The sequence below is a fragment of the Hippocampus guttulatus genome, chromosome 2, assembly GCF_054856545.1.
Source record: "Hippocampus guttulatus isolate MCC_2025c chromosome 2, RoL_Hgut_1.0, whole genome shotgun sequence".
NCBI lineage: Eukaryota > Metazoa > Chordata > Actinopteri > Syngnathiformes > Syngnathidae > Hippocampus > Hippocampus guttulatus.
The window spans coordinates 18,633,087-18,651,784 of NC_141262.1; the positions used below are offsets into that span (position 1 = coordinate 18,633,087).

The window sequence follows — 18,698 nt, forward strand, 5'->3', positions numbered from 1 at the left end:
CTCCTTGCCTTTTGTAAACACTGTGTTCTTTTCGTATTATCCTGGCACTTACCAGGGACCTTTGTTGTACTTTGTAGGTATTTTGGTTTTCCATAATAAAACCTTTTGTTAAATCTTTATGACACAAAACAGAATATTGACAGTTGTACTGTATATAATAACACTATAATGAAAAAGGGTTCTATTGAAGTCTAATTGCTGCCGAGATCTATGCAGTGAATGAATGCCTTGGGAGCGTGTCAGCCGTTAAACGCTCTGACAGGTCCTTCATACAAACAGTCAAAGGAGAGGTGAGTGACAGACTGGAGCTGTCAATCACCACAAACTCATATATACAGCTGGCACACAATTATCCTTGGGACATGTTATAATGACGCTGCCAATGTGAGTGGCAGAATCATCCAGCAGGTGTTTGTATGTATACCAAGTAGGGAGTCTACTTTTAGTAGACTTTTCTGCATATCGTTGGCCACAAAGCATAATTGCTTAAGTCATTTTGGGGGGGCCAAAAAGTGATACATGTATCTGGATAACTTTGCACTCCTTCCACTGCTGCATCAGTCTTCCTTTCTTCCTATGTCCTTGGACAATCAAAACAATTCTTAGAGTCCAAAACCACCATCTGTACAAGTCATCTCTTTGAATTAGGCAGTTTTGATGCTAGACACAAAATGGCAGGAAAGCTGGTTAAGCTTAAACAAGAAGAAATACCTTTGGCTCAGTTCATGTTTGCATTTATATGTAAGAGAAAAACACGCCTAAGTTATGGCACATTCTCCCTAAGTCACTTTTATTTGTCAATTAATGACCCTTGTCTTGAGTGTTTGCTTCAACCCACCCCCCCCCCCAAAAAAACATTGTGTTTTCTAATTATTGTGTTTGTCTTGTTCTCCCAAAACATTGAAAAAATTAAATGACCTTATTTGCTGTGTTTGTAGTATAATTGTTGTTACTATACTGCCTCGTTTTGTTATTTTTGATCACCTGAATGACATTTCTCTTACAGTAAAATTATTCATCTAGCCTAAGGCGCTGTCTAAGGAGAAGCTTTAGTAGCATGCCCACATGCATTAACATTGACTCTTTCAATGCTTGCCATTTTCAAAAAAAGAGAACCTCTTGAGTGCCAGTCAATTTAGAGCATTCTGACTGATCTTCCAAGGTTCACAGAATATTGTGCTTTATGACTATTTAAACATAAAAACTATCAAATGAAAGATTAGACTCTCCTCTTTCATGAATAGTTTGGTTTCACCCAAATCCCCTATTTTGCATGAAAAAAAGCAGAAAAACCTTCGGTGAAAAAATACATTTTACACACAACAGTGACTTTGACGCTAATAATTTTGCTTGAGTGATGCCTCAAACATCTGAACAGTCCTATTCTATAAAATACAAACAATAATGAAAATGTGCTTTGATGGCAAAATAACGGATTTACAATGATTCGCCAGCGTAACAGTTTTACATTTGACAAACTACAACCTATTTGTGCGCTATTTAGTTGTAATAGTGGTATTTAGTGGTGTGTGCGCGCATGAGTGCCATGCAAGAGTGTGCGTGTGTCTGTGTGTGTGTGTGTGTGTGTGTGTGAGAGAGATCTTCTCACACACACACGTCTCAATTTAAATAATCACAGTCATATTTTCACTCTTTGTGAGAGTTTTTGCAGTAGATTTAAGGTGACAAACATTTGGATCAGTCACAAGCTCTTTCTAACAGTCACATTTCCGAGGGTCCGCCATGTATTAGGTGCTTAAGCATTGTTATGAAATATGGTGATCTCATCCGAAACAAATCTATTTTCTACATTTCACAGCAAAATGATCAAACCACAGTTTTTGCAATTTAAAAAAACAAAACAACAACAACAAAAAACGTAGTTGACAGCAATTGACATCGAAGGGGGTCCTCATTAGGATTTCTCTTGATGAGATTTCACATTAACGTTTGCTCAAAATTGAAAAGGTTCACCTTAAAAAAAATTATAGAGGCGTGGCACTTATGAGGTAAAAATCGTTAGTTTATTTTTAAAATCAAATCGATTTTGGCCACACTCAATGGGTCCTTGTATTGTATTTCCCATGAAGCAAGTTGGTCACTCATTAATGGTCAGAGAGGGCATAGTGGTCATCGTCTTATGTTTGGGGCAGTAAGCATTGGTTCAATTCTCATTCAGTGAGTGTGAGTGTAACTGGTTGGACATTTCTCAGTAACAGCCTGTGTAAATGGGTATCTATTTTAGAGGATATCTGTATGAAACTACTCTTCGACCAACAATCACAGCTCACTCTTTTTCTGAAGACGAGTCGTGATTGGTCATTACCCCAGCAACTGTCATCTCATTTTCAGTCGACAGCAAGTGGCAAAATGGTCGCCCTCTGAGATGGATACAAATGGGTGGATTTTGATGCTTTATACAAATTCCACAACGCAAAATTAAACAGAGGACTGCGCTCAGACTAGTGAGACCGCATAGAACATGTTCTTGTCAAGACTTTTTTTAGGGGGGGACTCATACAAAAGAGCAACATTCAGCTACCAACGGGGGACTTATTCTGTCTGACCTTGAGACGTCAAGAAAAGCCTTCCCAACAACTTAATGCCAGCAAGGATCATGTGTGTGAAGTGTGTGCGTAAGTACTATTTAGTAAGCGGTACATCACCCATCACTCACATCCTCTCACACAGCTTCGACTCCTGTGGCTTGTCACCGTTGTTCACCAGGATGTGGACAAGACGTGAGGTTAAGATGGTGCCTGTCAACCGTCAGGACTTCTGTCTGAGCTGTCCTCCTGATTGCCCTAACTGTAGCAAAAGGTGCTGCATCACACCAGCAGCTTGCCGAGTTCATTTCATACCTGACTGCTTCCAAATGGTCATTCCAGACCACTTTTAGGTACAACAAATGCTGCTGCAAACATCTTATTGTCCTTATACAACAACGCGCTTATCTACAAAAGAGCTGATAAGATGCAACGGCAAGTCATCGATAGTCGGCTCACGCCATTAAATCGACTGAGGAATTGTGCTAACATTTGCAGAAATAATCGTGCTTCTCTTGCATTCTACAGCCTCGCTTTTAATTCCGTAAGCTTTTCCCTCAAACGGATTAACGTGACATTTAAGTCAACAACCCTCCAAAATTAATAATGCTTATCTCCGGTTGGGCAAAGGACAACATGAATCCTGACGAGTCAAAGTATGCCGTAGTGTTGAAAAGAACATGAAATGAAAAGCCAACTTTTTAATTGCCTGTGTTCTCTTCCGCCCACCCATCAAATGTGAACCCACACCACCATGTCAATCTCATCATCATCTATCTCCCTTTTACATTTTGAATTTTGTGTCGTCAGGCACTTTCATGTCAAGCCAGAAGGTAGGCAGATCGAGAAGGTAAGCAAGTTCAAAATGCTCCACTGGCGGTTGTAGACAGTTTGGGATGGCAGGAAGTTGTTGAAAGGATGGAGCCCCCCCCCCCACACACACATATATACATCATTTTATATATATATACACACATACGCGTACGCAACAATATATATTCATAAACACGCATGCACACACATACACACTTCTAATTCAGGTTTCCTTTTCTGACTCTCACATTTTATGCATGCCATCTGAATCCTGTAGGCTAATGTTGAGCACTAACCCGGTCATGGTTGCGCCTTCTCGGCAGCACACGTGTACCAGCACTGATTTCTTGATTGGGAGGAATGTCGGCGTCATTTGACTGTCGTTGCTGGACATTCCCGGGGTGCTTGTGTCTTGCGCCTGAAGTAGGCAGCATTTTCACAGCCCCGCTTTGTTCAGCGAAAAGGTCGGTGCTGATGGAGAGTCTGGGGCTGGATGGATGCATGGATTGAGGAGCCGACGATGAGAAGAAAGGAGTGTCAGCGCAGATCGCCGATGCGTATGTGGAACTGGGAGTCGCGGCTTGGAATTGAAGCGGACTTACATGAGACAGGAGAAGAGAGCCAATCTCTCTTTTTCGTTAATGGATGCTACAGCTTCTTGTTGCTTTCAAGCTTAGCTTGTAGCAGACGTGTGCACATTGCAGCACGATGTCTTTGATCCACTGGTGAAAAGGACACTTTGATTCGCTCCTCTTTCATCTATAACTGCTTCAGACAACAAAGTGTATGCAGGAAAGTGGTTAAGAGTGCACGATTGTCTGTGTCTCATGTGTTGTTTTGTATTATTTTGTCATTTGTTTGTTAACTTTTCTTTTGATAGCGGCACGGACACCCGCAGCGGCTCCTCTTGTTTTATGTTGAGAGGGAAGAAATTTCATCTGTGCTGTATGTTACACATACAGTACATTTGACAATAAAGTTTATCCAATCCAATCATTGTATGCTATCCAATCATAATTCTCACCTAAGGGCTACCACCAATGACTATTTTGCTAGTCGACTAGTCACGGATAGCGGTTGCAATTAGTCGACTATGGTAATTTGATCACCTGTAAATTGCAGCATATTGCACCAGAAAGCAGCTGCTCTTTTATAGCCATCATTATCCATCCATCCATTTTCTAATCCACTGATCCTGATAAAAGGTAGCGGGCATGCTGGAGCCTATCCCAGCTGTCTTTGGGCGGTAGCCGGGGTAGACCCTGAACTGGTTGCCAGCCAATCGCAGGGCACATGTAAACGAACAACCATTTGCGCTCACAATCACAACTAGGGACAATTAAGTGTGCTCCTTCAACCTGCCATGCTTGTTTTTGCATGTCACAAAGATGCACTCTTTCACTCCCTCTCTCCCCCAGCCGTCCATTCAAGGTGCCAGCTGGCTATCGAGAGGCCATGTTAATTAAATTGGAGTTATAGAGTATTTTAGTGAAAATTAAATACTAAAAGTTGATTTTACTAAGAAAATAATTAACTTATCTAACTAATTAGACAATTTATCATGATTAAAATAAAACATTGGGAATTGTATATGTACTTGCTTTTATTAATATTCAACCAATTAGATGAGAGAAATGAATCCAAAATAAAATGGCATACATTTGACCACATATTAGGAAAATCAGCTCGATTAACGCAACAGATATCGGACTCCATCCATCCATTATCTGAAGCGCCTTCTCTGCACAAGGGCAGTGGCCGTGCATGCTGGACTGTATCCCAGCTGTCTTCGAGCAGTAGGCAGAGTTCACCCTGAACTAGTTGCGGGGCACACATGGATAACCACCGTTCACACTCCCGATCACGGTCACACCCAAGAACAATTTAGAGTGATCAAAATCATGTAAATATTCGACCAGCTGGATGGATGTATGCAATGCATTATCAGACGTTGCCCTCAGTTTTCACACAACCTCCACAATACCCCTTGTGTAAAATCGCAATTCAAACCTACATTTTAAACACAGACAATGTGTCAACTGAAGATTCGATCGCAATTCAAACCTACATTTTAAACACAGACAATGTGTCAACTGAAGATTCGTAGTAACAGCTGCAGCTGTTGTTCAAGAGCTTTATTAAATAAAGCTTGCTCGTTTGCATTACATGGGTCCTGGCTGGCATCCAGTGCTGGGTGTAACCCATCTTTCGCCCCAGGCAGGTGCAAGATCACCTGCAACCCAAATGAGGACAAGCACTACAGAAATCGGATGGATGGGGATGGGGGTTGAGGGCTCGCTTAAGATGCAGATAAACGTTTTCCTCTGCTGGACAACAACAGTAGGATCCATCACCACGGCTCAGAGAGGCTCATCTTTGTCCCATCACAGTTACAAACCACAATTGGTTCCATCAGTGTCAGGCCTAAATTCTTTTTTTTTATTACAAAACAAAAATCAACATAATTGTAACCCACCTGCCCATATTTCACTTTGAACGCCTGCATACATCTATAACACATACTTACATCCGTACATAATTCTGCTTCACAACATTCACACTTTCACAATCGCCCCCCCCCCCAACAGTCCTGTTGTCAAACTCTGTGACAACAATGCAGTGCAAATTCAAAAGTCTACTGCTGGCCCTCTTTCTTCTCGCCTTCTGAGCCGCTGCCGCTGTCACCACTGCTGCTGCTGCTGTCACGCTCTGACGCCATCTGGAGGAGAAAGAACCAAAGAACACACACAAAAATTATACTTTGAAGTGAGACGGGAAAATATAGGTGTGTATGTCACGAAAAGCATGGACAAACTTTTTGAAACGAACTACACAAAGATTAATCAAGCCATCAAGGCAGACCTTGGGAGATGGTCAACACATGTCCTAGACTTAAGCTCTAGAATAGAAATGGTCAAAATGAACATTCTGCCGAGATTGCTATACCTCCATCAGTCGCTACCTATACCCATACCACAGAAACAATTTATAGGATGGGATAAACTGACCTCAAGATTTATCTGGGGGGGTAAGCGGCCGAGGATTAGACTGACGACACTACAGTTGCCCAAGGAGAAGGGAGGATTGGCGGTACCGAATTTTAAGGATTACTACCGTGCAGCACAACTCAGAGCAGTAGCATGTTGGTGTAACGGAGAGTATAGAGCAAAATGGAACGAAATTGAAGTGAGGGCTGAGGGATACCTGACTCAAACACTGTTGGGGGACAGAAGATTATTTCGGGTAAAGGAGGGCTTGGTAGATCAAATAACAAAATTCACTTTAAATACGTGGTTCACTATAGTAAAAGAAAATAAATTAGAAAAGGAGGTGAAAATCCTAAGGTGGCTATCACATGATGAGGACTTTCAACCAGGGAAAGATTATGGTTTCAAAAGATGGGAAAGAAAAGGTATCACAGCGATGAGTACGATGATAGAGAAGGGGGAGATGCCAACCTTCCAAAAAATGAAAGAAATGTTTGATCTAGAAAGGAGCGACCTCTTCAGGTATCTACAAGTTAGAGACTACTATACAAAAGAAATAAAAATGGGTACGACAACTGAAAGACATGATGTGATACAGATAATGATGGAAGCATATAACGGGGGCAAGAGTAACGTGATTTCGTCCCTCTACAAAGGGCTCCTGTTGAACAAGGGGAATTCGACTCTGTATGTAAAAGAGAAATGGGAAAAAGAACTCCAAACCGAGATAACGGAAGAAGAATGGTTAAATATGTGCAGGATACAACAATCAACAACCGCTTCGAGACGTTGGCGGGAGTTTGGTTGGAAAAATATCATGAGATTTTTTATAACCCCAGAGATGACCGGGAAATACAAACAAGGGCAGAGTGAGTGCTGGCGGTTATGTGGACAGGACAGATCTGTGGATCATGCACACATATTTTGGAAATGTCGAAGGCTGAAAGGTTATTGGGAAGGGGTTTGGAGAGAACTGAAGAAGATACTCGGATATCTTAGTGATGTATCTGGGCGATATAAATCAAGGAAATGTACTGACGAGTGACGAGTACCTGGTAAATGTGTTGCTGGGTGCCAGCAAGAAAGCCATAACAAGAACATGGTTTAAAACTGACCCGCCAACAAAGAACCAATGGCTGGAAATAGTGGAAGAAATATTTGAGTTGGAAAGATTCACATACATATTAAGGGTCCAAGTAGGGAAGTTTAAAACGAGATGGGAAAAATGGGAGGAGTACAAAAACAAATGAAGGAGGGAATGACACCACAAGTCGGGAGAGGTCACTATAGATTACGGATATAAATCCATTAAAAGGGACACTTGTCACTGTTGTTCACAATATTCTGCTATTTTTATTTTTTATTTTTTTATCTTTTCTTTCTTTTTCCTTTTTCCCCCAAATATGTTTTGTACGTCATTTGTTGTTTCCTATGTTAAAGGGCCGTCACAGCCATTTATGGACGCTGTTGTGGAAACTGAACACGGGCGGAAATGTACGACGTCCTCTGTATTCATATGTTCGGATTTGTATGGTCCTATGTGTGGTTGAAATAATAAAGATGCTAGTTACAAAGAAAAATTATACTTTGTAACCTGGCTGTAACTATTCATTTACAGGACGCTTCCTTGTTGAGTGGGCTATTAAACATGCATCTAGTCCAGTGTTGGGATCTGCTTCATGCAAGTATTATTATTTTTTTTTTGGTGTAAATTTGGTACGAGTTTGTTTCTCCACAAACGGCAGAAATAAAGTCCAAATCACTCGAGTGGTGGCGTATATGAAGCCGCCTCATATGCAAGTCTGGGCACTCAAAGGCCAAGGTACCATAGTATTTCTTCTGGATTATTGTTTCAAACATTGGTAACTTTTCATTTCCAAATATCTCTGACTCTCGTTTTATGCTGATGTACATAATCACTATGAACAGTTATTATACACACATAGAAGATAAATTAAAGCAAAATCCAATTAGGCTGAATGTTTCCCCCTGAATGACAATAATCCTGACACCCCTGCGCCAAGCTATCACTTGAATGCTTTTGCTCCTAGGATTGGAACTTTTAAACTAGTCGTGATGGTCTTGTTTCCTAAGACCCACAAATGACCAGGGTTGACGACACCATTGCACACACCTTCTTGTAGGCCATTTCAAAAAGCTTGAGCGACGCCTGCTGAAGGTTGCTGGCTGCCTGCTTGATGTTCTCTCCCGTTTCCGAATCCTTATTGGTAAGAAGATCTCGGACCTTGGTGATCTCCTCCTTTAGCTTGGTGCACTGTAAGGAGGAGTTACAAAAGCTTTCAAGCTGGATTTCAAGGTTATTCCAGAACGGCCAAACATCCCACAGTGTGGCCCTGCGCATACTACACTGCACAATTCCAAGCCCCAGATTATGTTTGTCAACACTTCATACAAATTAATACAATGCTATTTACTGTAACTTCCTCCCGTTTGTGGCTTATTCAAAGTTGCTTCGTTTATCCAAACAACTTAGTATTCTGAAACCTGTGAAAAGTAGCACAGCTACAAGAACGGTGTGAAGAGTATTATCTTCATATGATATAGTAATCTTAATTGGGCAAAACTGTTGTGAAATTCTTTGTTTTAATTCTGGTTACTTGAACTACTAAAAGTATTTTTCGAAATCAAATGACAATGTTGACAAAAGTAACATTTCTTTTTGCCCCAATAGTCTTTTGTTCATGGTGGGGCAGCTGTCAATAACTTTCAGGAACAATCACGTAATTTTTGCCATGCGTCCAAATTGAAGGCCCAAGCATGAACTTGAGCACATAAGCGTCATTTACCACCTCATCTAATCGTATCATCAAGAACAATATTTACATTCTATTTCTTCAAGATTATACATGAAATTGTGATCTATTTATTAAAAACAACAAGCTCCCTATATATAAATCACACCAACAAAAAATAGTAGTTTACTTCATCAGCAGGAAGCTGGTCCTTGAATTCCTCCATCTTTGATTCCGTATCATGAACAATGCCCTCTGCCATATTAACAGCTTCCACACGCTCCTATCAGACACAATGAGTTCAGGAGTCAGACAGACCAATCATAGGCATGATTGAATCGGAAAAAATAAAACAAAATCTTAACATACAAGTTACCACTATTAAACCTGGAATCCTGCGGTGACTATATACGCCCACATTACGATGTGCTGAATGACTCAATGTGCAAATACGCAGACATAACATTATCAGTTATAAATTCTAGTAGTTTAAATAATGAATTATGAATACAATTCATGTTGCCATTTAATCCGACAGATTTGAAGCAATCGTCAAGGAAAATGTTTCATCTACATACTCATTTGGTGAACATGCATTATAATTCAGAGCAAATTGATCACACCGAAAAGGAATCAGCAAAACGTCATGACTCAATGTAATGTAGCTGTAATGTAGCCCCAAAGGAAGCTTGTGATGACCCCTGGCCACTCGAGCTCCTCCCTCAGCAATGCCTTGACTATCCACTCCTTCAGCACGAGGCCCTCACCTTTCTCCTTCTGTCCTCTTCTGCATACTTCTCTGCGTTCTTCACCATGTTCTCAATGTCGTCTTTGCTAAGACCTCCTGATGACTGGATAACAACTACGGACAAAAGAAAAAACAAGCAACACCGATTATGTTTCTAAATCCACTTGTGAAACGTACCATTGCAGAAGTAGTAGTCAAAGTCGGCGTAGAAGGAGCAGCTGTAGGAAAAACTTCACTGCGGTGTCCCATCTACTAACTTTTCATTCTGCATTAGCATTTAACTGTTAGCCCCAGGGTGCAACGACTCTTAAAAGTTCAATTTGAATTGAATTCAAACCTGAATTGGAATGTTTGCACAAATATGTAACATGTCTTTACGTCATTGGGTGTACTAAGATTTGGATCGAACCGGCCGCACTTGCAACGGGGAGAAAAACTCACTCTGCTGTTCCCGGCCTGTCCCTTTGTCCTTGGCGGACACATGGACGATGCCGTTGGCATCGATGTCAAAGGTGACCTCGATTTGGGGAACGCCGCGTGGGGCAGGAGGGAGTCCCACCAAAGTAAACTGACCCAGCACCTTGTTGTCTGCCGCCATCTCCCTCTCACCCTGACACACTTTGATCTCCACTTGAGTTTGTCCATCTGCTGCTGTGGAGAACACCTGAGGGGGAGCGGGAAGAAATGCAGCACTTCAGTGTCCTTTTCTCAAGATTAACAGGCTAAGATGTCATGTGTCTATGTAGACCTTCAACACGTCTGTACCTGGCTCTTCTTAGTGGGAATGGTTGTGTTCCTGTTAATAAGTTTGGTGAAAACCCCGCCCAGAGTCTCAATTCCAAGCGACAGTGGCGTCACATCCAGAAGCAGTACATCCGTGACATCTCCTGCGAGGACGCCTCCCTGGATGGCTGCCCCTATAGCCACAGCCTCATCTGGGTTGACAGATTTGCTTGGTGCGCGGCCAAACAAGTCTTGAACAGTCTGCTGGACCTAAAAGAGGGAGACTGTGTTAATGCAATGAGGCATCAATACGCCTGTGCCAACTGGATGGGCAGAGCTACAGTATAGCATTTATCTTGGGCCAGACATCGAGAATTCCATCAAACATATTGCTGCATACCTTGGGCATGCGTGACATGCCTCCAACCAGAAGCACCTCTCCAATGTCACCCTTGGACACCTCTGCATCTTGCATGGCCTTCTGACAGGGTGCGACCGTGCGACGGATCAGGTCGGCCACAAGGCCTTCGAACTGAGCACGAGTTACTTTCATATTGAGATGCTTGGGACCAGATGCGTCCATGGTCAGGTAGGGCAGATTGATGTCGGTCTACAAGCGAGAGCATACAATCAAGTTACAGAGCAGGCCGGCTAGGAAAATACCCAAATGACTTTATTGACATTAATGGGGGGAGTGAATGATGCTACAGCATTTCGAAAGGAAAGATGCCTCTGAACAATGTCTGCCTGCCCAGAAGATCTTGGTGAGTGGTTGCTAATCCAGGACAAGGTTGTCTTTCTAAATGAGACACCTGCCACTTACAGTTATGTTCAGATTAATCATGTCACGTGCTTAAAAATGTAAGTAAAGATGTAAAGCTCTATGAAGTAATAGCTTTTATTTCCACTGCGTATTTTATTCAAACCAGGACTTACAGAACAATCTAATAATCTTTTTCAAAGTATCAATCCATTCATTCTCTGCATCGCTTATCCTCATAAGGCTCGCACTAGTGATGTGTCGTTCGCGAACGAGCCGGCTCTCAGAGCCGGCTCTTTGAAGTGAACGATGGGAGCCGGTTCCTCATTGGGAGTCGGTCCGAATAGGAGCCGACTTTTTTTTTCTCCTGTCCCCCCCCCCCCCCTTCGGTTAAAGCCGCACGTGATTGGTCAAGACACACACACACTGCAGTTTAGAGAAGGGGGAGGGGTTAGAGAAGAGACACACACAGCAGCACACTGAGCAGCACGCGAACAAGTCAGACGAGGAGACGAGAGAGCTAGTTAGCGAAAAAAACAACACGGTGGAAAGCGGAAACGTGAGAAAATGGATAGGAAACGCAGTGAAATTTGGACTCATTTCAATTTAATTGATAGTTCAAAGGCAGCGTGTAGACTGTGCAAGGTTAAAATATCCCATAGATCAGGCTCCACAAATAACCTGCACAGGCACATCAGAAAAGTCCACCCATCAGTACAATTTGAAGAGAAAAGACAAGCAAGGGAACCAGCTATTAATGAAGGTGCTAGTCGCTAGTGTGTCTGCAAGTGTTGCTGCTGCTGCAATGTCAATGTACAACCCAGAGCTATATGAGCCACTTTATGCAAAAAGCTATAAAACCAGCAAAACAGAACACAATTGACGAGGAACTGGGTAAAATGATTGCAAGTGATTTTCAGCCATTTTGTGTTGTCTGTGTGTTGTCGCAACATCTGTCCCCTCAGAGAAAATCTCCAAAACAGAGAGAAAATCTCCAAAACAGGGCAAATATTAACAGAGGAGAAACAGGATCAACCCCTCAAAGCTGAGACACTTGTTTTTTCTTCATGCCAATCTTCGCTAAAGACAAGCTAAAACCTTTACCTGGATGCTGCTTTTTTCTTTTTGTTTTACAAATTGTAATTTATAATTTGTTGTGTGGTATTCAATGCTTACTTATGTTGTTTTACTGTAAATAGTTAAAAGCTTGTAAATATACACATTCAGAGATTGGAACTTTTTGATGACCTTGTTTTGAGATGGGTCTTTGTACTTTGTTGGTTTTTCTTAATACTTACTTGTTTTTTCTTAATGCCAATCTTCGCTAAAGAGAAGTTAAAACTTTTACCTGGATGCTGCTTTTTTCTTTTTGTTTTACAAATTTTAATTTATAATTTGTTGTGGTATTCAAAGCTTACTTATGTTGTTGTACTGTAAATAGTTAAAAGTTTATAAATATACACATTCAGATATTGGAACTTTTGTTGACCTTGTTTTGAGATGGGTCTTTGTACTTTGTTGGTTTTTCTTAATACTTACTTGGTTTTTCTTAATGCCAATCTTCGCTATAGACAAGTTAAAACTTTTACCTGGATGCTGCTTTTTTCTTTTTGTTTTACAAATTTTAATTTATAATTTGTTGTGTGTTTTTCAAAGCTTACTTATGTTGTTTTACTGTAAATAGTTAAAAGCTTATAAATATACACATTCGGAGATTGGAACTTTTTGTTGACCTTGTTTTGAGATGGGTCTTTGTACTTTGTTTTTATTTTTGTAGCACTCCATGTTGTACTCCATGTTGAGTATGTTCAGAAGAATATAAATAAAGCCATATAAATAATAAATATTTGATGTACTGTCTATTTTTTGCATTAGTAATTCATTTTACACATAATATTACGTTATTTTTGGTAGTAAATTAATTTAAGCAACAAAAAAACTGAGGAGCCATTTGGGAGCCGAAAGAGCCGGTTCTTTTTAGGGAGCCGAGCCAAAAGAGCCGGCTCTCTAAAAGGAGCCGGAATTCCCATCACTAGCTCGCACGTGTGCTGGAGCCTATCCCAGCTGTCATTGGGCGAAAGCCCGGCTGCACCCTGATCTGTTCACCAGCCAATAACTGAAAGTACCGTATTTTCACGACTATAAGGTGCCATTAAAAGTCTTAAATTTTCTCCAAAATGGACAGGACGCCTTATAATGCGGAGCGTCTTTTGTATGCCCTGAGTTCCAAAACCTGACTGACAGCCGACACGCTGTTTATATAGAGAAAAGGCGGAAGTGAGTGTGGACAGGCATGCGGCAAAGAAGTCAGCCAATCAGTGAAGGGTGGGCGTGTATATATACATATATGGAGAGAGAGAGAGAGAGAGAAACGGCGGACGTGAGTGAGAACAGGCATGCGGCGAAGAAGTCCGCCAATGAGTGAAGGGTGGGCGTGTAAGTGGACGCTAAAGGGACGCCCCTAGCAGGTACCAACACCTGTATAAAGTGTGGCTATGTGCACTACTTCTTCCTTTCATAACTTTGCTGCTGTGAATTGGGAATTTCTCCATTGCGAGACTAATAAAGGTTTTCTTATCTTTTCTTATCTTATTATTGCAAAACAACTTCGGTTTTGGTTTCTAAGAACCCCCGAAAATAAATTCTACAAAGAGACACGCCTACGAAGCTCAGTTCAAACTTCAAGCCATCGGTTATGCTTTTGGCATGTGTGCCCATCTCACAGCAGCGGTGAAAAACCAAGTCAAGCAAATGAACTCTGAGCTTGCCGTCATTCCAGGAGGCTTGACTAAAGAACTCCAACCGCTGGACATCGGCATCAACCGGGCGTTCAAAGTAAAGTTGCGAGCGGCATGGAAAACAATGGATGATCGATGGCAAACACAACTTTACAAAGACTGAGAGGCAGCACCGGGCGAGTTACGCCACAATTTGCGAATTGATTGTGGCTGCTTGGACGAACGTGTCTGCTTGCACTGTTGTTCGAGCTTTTGGCAAAGCCGGCATCATTTCTGTGGAGCCACATGGCAATGAGAGTGACTCTGACAACGAGAGGGAACCCAGCGTTTTTGATGGATTACCGGTACTTGCACAATTGTTCAATTCTGATAAATAAAATACAACCGAACTAAGTTTTGCTTCCGTTGCCTTTTTAAAAACGTGTTTTTAGCGTGTATCCGTATGTCTTGGCATGCTACCGTATGCTTCAAGCTAACGTGTTAGCGTGCGCGCATGCATGCCGTATGTTTAAGCTGGCGTATCTTTTACCACTGTAAAACTGCGCCCAATAATACAGTGCGTTTTGTCTATGGTGTCAAATACAGAAATAGCACCCGCTAATGAGACTGCGCCCAACAATACGGTGCGCCGAAAGGTCGTGAAAATACGGTATACTTAGGATTTTCCAAAACTTCACCCTTTTTGAAAACCCGGCGGAAACCCTGCCTGGACAGCTGTCAATTCCTCAAATGACGCATGCATACCTGCAGTGACGATGACAGCTCACACTTGGCCTTCTCGGCAGCCTCTCTGACTCTCTGGAGGGCCATACTGTCTTTCGTCAGATCCACACCAGACTGAAGTGGCAAAATAACATGAATCTGAATATTTCAACTCATGGGGCCGCAGTCAAGATGGTCTTTCGTTAATCACCTCTCTCTTAAATTCTTTGACAATGTGTTTGAGTAGGGGTAGGTCAAAGTCCTCTCCTCCAAGGATGGTGTCGCCATTGGTGGACTTCACCTCAAAAACTCCTTTCTGTATCTCCAAGATGGAGATATCAAACGTACCTCCACCAAGATCATATACGGCAATACTGCAAAACAAACAAGCTGGTTTTACTGTGGAACTCGATGACAGCGAAAGAAGGCATCAGAGAGATTCAAAACAAATTAGAAGCCATAGTCTACTCTTTGCGCTTAAAGAGGAAGTCAAGTCAAAGATTTTCTTAAATATTTTCTTTACAATAATATGTCCATGTGCTCAGCACCAGTGAAAACATGGCATTTTGATTAATATTGCATTTGTGCTTATAAATTCAGTAGAAAAATCCACACGATTTTATGTACAGTACTTGTTAAGTCAAATTTTTGTCAGTGTTTATGTGTTGTGGTTAAGTGATGACACCACTCCGACTGGCTTCTTTCAATTTTGGCATTTACTGATTACAAATAGGCTAATGAGCTAACTCCATACCAAAGTATTAACATTTTTGTTTGACTTGTGACGCATTTAGTTTAGAATCAATTCCACTCACATCTTGTCCTGGGTTTTGTCCAAGCCGTAGGCCAGTGCAGCAGCCGTGGGCTCATTGATGACGCGCAGGACGTTCAAACCAGCGATCTGACCAGCGTCCTTGGTAGCCTGAATGCACATCAACACAGCAATTAGTGACAATGAACTTTCACAGGAGATGACTCAATGAGCTGACGTAGTTTGGTTCGCCGGTGTGTGCGCTTGCGCCTGCGTGCATTTACCTGTCTCTGAGAGTCATTGAAGTAAGCTGGTACTGTGATTACAGCATTCTTCACTTTAGTTCCAAGGTAGTTCTCTGCAACAAACAAAATCACCAAAATAGCACCAGATCAAACGGTGTCTGTTGTCGGTTTGTGAACAAGAAACCCCTGAGAAAAACAGCCATTACCTGCCGTCTCCTTCATCTTCATCAGGACAAAGGCCCCAGCCTGACTGGGGGAGTACATTTTTCCATGAGCCTCCACCCAAGCATCACCATTAGAAGCACGCACAATCTTGTAGGGCACATTCTTCCTGTTGATGGAGAACAAAATTACATTAGCTAAAAGATCTACCAATCATCCTAGATTTGCTTAAACCTACTCACAAGTCTTTCTGGACTTCCGCGTCATCAAAGCGGCGGCCAATCAGTCTCTTAGTGGCGTACAACGTATTCTGAGGATTGGTGACAGCCTGCCGTTTGGCAGGCATGCCAACCAGGCGCTCCCCTTCGGCCGTAAAGGCAATGACTGAAGGAGTTGTCCTGGCTCCCTCTGCATTCTCCAACACCTGCGAAGAAAGGACTTCCAGGTATTACATTGTTTCATGTACACTGTGCTGTATACATGCACTGAGGTCGTTAGAGGCGGCAGTCTTTTGACAAAACATTAACTATGGGATTTGCCAAAATGTGACTGGATGCAATATAGTCTGGTAAAATCTATTTTATTCATAGGGTTGCCATTTAAAAGTTAGTTCAAGGCACTATTTGCTCAATAAACACCAGAACCGACATATTGGGTATCACCTTTGCTTGTTTACCCTCCATGACAGCAACACATGAGTTGGTGGTTCCCAGATCAATTCCAATGACTGCCCCCTTGATGGCTTCCGACCTGCAAAAAAGTCAACTAATATTAGTCATGTAGCTTTTTGAAATGAAACATTGTTTTCCTCCAATTTATTGCTAAATGTAACATTCATCTCTTACGTATGCACAAATTAACAAATGATCAAAAAAGCAACAGACTGTCATTGCTTTCTTTAAGCAGTTTTTCTTCCAAGTTTGGATTGACGATTATATCTAGAGCCCATATAACCAATTGAAATATACTTACGCATAGTCTCTCCTGGACAGGGCTCTAAGAGCATCAGATTGGAAGCCGCTCCAGTGAGCCTGTGGGGAGAACACAATGTAGTTTCTACATCCAAGGCTTTAGGCCGATTAAACGCTCTAACATGATTGGGACAAAAAACACATATCATGACATCACTGCACACACGCTCGTATTTGGCAGCTTGGAAGTACACGACTCAAGTCAAACGAGTGTATGATTCGTCGCATGTTTGTTGTACAGAATAAAACTCAATTCTCCCCCCCCCCCAAAAAAAATCACAGCAATGGTCAGAATAGTTTACAAGTACAGTGATCAAATCATTAAGTGAGCAATGTTGTAAATGGAAGCAGTGCACAGCAACAACTGACAATGAATAAATGCTGACTATTTCGATTTCATTTGGTTAAGCTTCCTTGATTTAACATGTTCGGAATACAGAGACAGGTATTTACATTGGCATCAGGGGTCCTTGGAAAATCTCTACCTGTAAGTGGTCTCTAGACCCACAACCTTTGAGAACGACCCCATTGGATGAAAATTGAATCAGGTAGGAGGGCATATCTTTGAAGGTCAACGAGTCATACATCCGCCACAGACTTGTGATGATACATAAAACACATTGGCTAAATTAACTAGTTAACACTGAAAGCATCACACAACATTGAATACGACGGAGACGATTACAGGTTACATGATTATGGAACTCCACAACCACCAAAATGTCATACGCAGGCGTTCGCATTCATTCGCTCTCAGCAAAAAATAATTATCAAACCGATGCTAGATCAAATTAGTGTGGGTTCAATTACGAACGACTGTGTAAAATACACTGCAGTGCACGTGACGACCAAATGACAAATGGCGTTTTAAAAGTCACGAGAACAAGATAGCCTCATGCTAACTGCTAACATAATATACATCGCAGTGGCCTTACAAAAGTAACAATAAACAGCGAGGAGAATGTTTTAATTGTCGTTTACGTGTGTGGGAAGCTCACCTTTGTTAGCAAAGATGACACATTTCGTGCGCAGCTTCTTGTCGACAGAGTCCTTGAAACACTTCGGGCAACGCTCAACATTTTTAACAGCTCGGCTAACTAACTGTAACAAAACGAGATGAACCGTTTACCAGTAAAGAATACCGACAAATTTTCAACAATCGCAGCCTTGTGTCTTTTCAAGAGCTAGGTGAGGATCAATGCTAGCGCTTGAGTGCCGTCACACTACCGGTAGATAGTCAAGAGAAAGGCGAAAGAACTGCGACGCACCTTCTGGAATTATCCAACACATGTTACACCATGCAAAGCTGGAGGACCCCTAAAATAGGATGTTGAGGTAATGCACGAGTATATTTTAACCATTTGGAAACATGATACCCTTTAGAAAATTATTTAAATCACATGTTGCCCTGGAAGAGATATTTAGAATCTTAAAAAAATATTATAATATGAAATATAAAAAAGAATGTCTTATATATTGTCGGCTTTTACAATCACGATTAGTATCGGGCACCTATGCCTGTGGGCATATGAAGGTCATGATGTAACGGGACAGTTTCACGCGTGTTACATCAGGGATGCAGATTGAAAATAAGTAAATAAAATGACCACCGACATGATCTTATGTCAGGAGTCGCTGATCATTCACGGTAAATCCAATGTCATACTCACGTTTAAAAAAATACCTGACTGAGTGAGATAAAGCCAAAACTAATATCATATTGCTTATTCGTGATCAGTTTGCATTGAATTACACTGGAAAATCTAAGTGGAATAAAGTAGCTTTTTAGTCAGGCCGTG

At 41.6% G+C, this 18,698-nt stretch overlaps 1 protein-coding gene across 2 annotated transcripts; it reads right to left on the minus strand.

Moving 5' to 3' along the window:
- Window positions 1-4,944: 4,944 nt before the first annotated feature.
- Window positions 4,945-18,184, minus strand: hspa9 (heat shock protein family A (Hsp70) member 9). 2 transcript variants are annotated; one of them, XR_015097664.1, is made up of 17 exons: window positions 17,898-18,184; window positions 16,901-16,959; window positions 16,591-16,678; window positions 16,171-16,352; window positions 15,973-16,097; window positions 15,806-15,879; window positions 15,586-15,692; window positions 14,982-15,144; window positions 14,813-14,905; window positions 10,971-11,180; window positions 10,613-10,840; window positions 10,289-10,511; window positions 9,867-9,961; window positions 9,290-9,382; window positions 8,481-8,621; window positions 5,424-6,078; window positions 4,945-5,369 (listed from the first exon to the last, which is right to left on the minus strand). XR_015097664.1 is itself a non-coding variant. In XM_086100399.1 (16 exons), exons 1-16 carry the CDS (start codon window positions 17,976-17,978, stop codon window positions 5,995-5,997), a joined length of 2,046 nt encoding a protein of 681 aa, XP_085956525.1. In that variant the 5' UTR covers window positions 17,979-18,184; the 3' UTR covers window positions 4,945-5,994. The 2 variants fall into 2 exon arrangements, 1 of the variants encoding a protein (XP_085956525.1); XM_086100399.1 differs by having other exon boundaries at window positions 4,945-6,078.
- Between the last annotated feature and the right edge of the window lie 514 nt (window positions 18,185-18,698).

What these genes read in the sequence shown, in the direction of transcription:
- hspa9 (XM_086100399.1), bottom strand. Translation starts at nt 17,978, where the DNA reads ATGTTGAGCGTTGCCCGAAGTGTTTCAAGGACTCTGTCGACAAGAAGC. An exon ending in GCATGTCACGCATGCCCAAG is followed by an intron (nt 10,841 to 10,970) that starts GTATGCAGCAAT and finishes TCCCTCTTTTAG; the next exon opens with GTCCAGCAGACTGTTCAAGA. An exon ending in AAGAGGACAGAAGGAGAAAG is followed by an intron (nt 9,383 to 9,866) that starts GTGAGGGCCTCG and finishes TGTGTCTGATAG; the next exon opens with GAGCGTGTGGAAGCTGTTAA.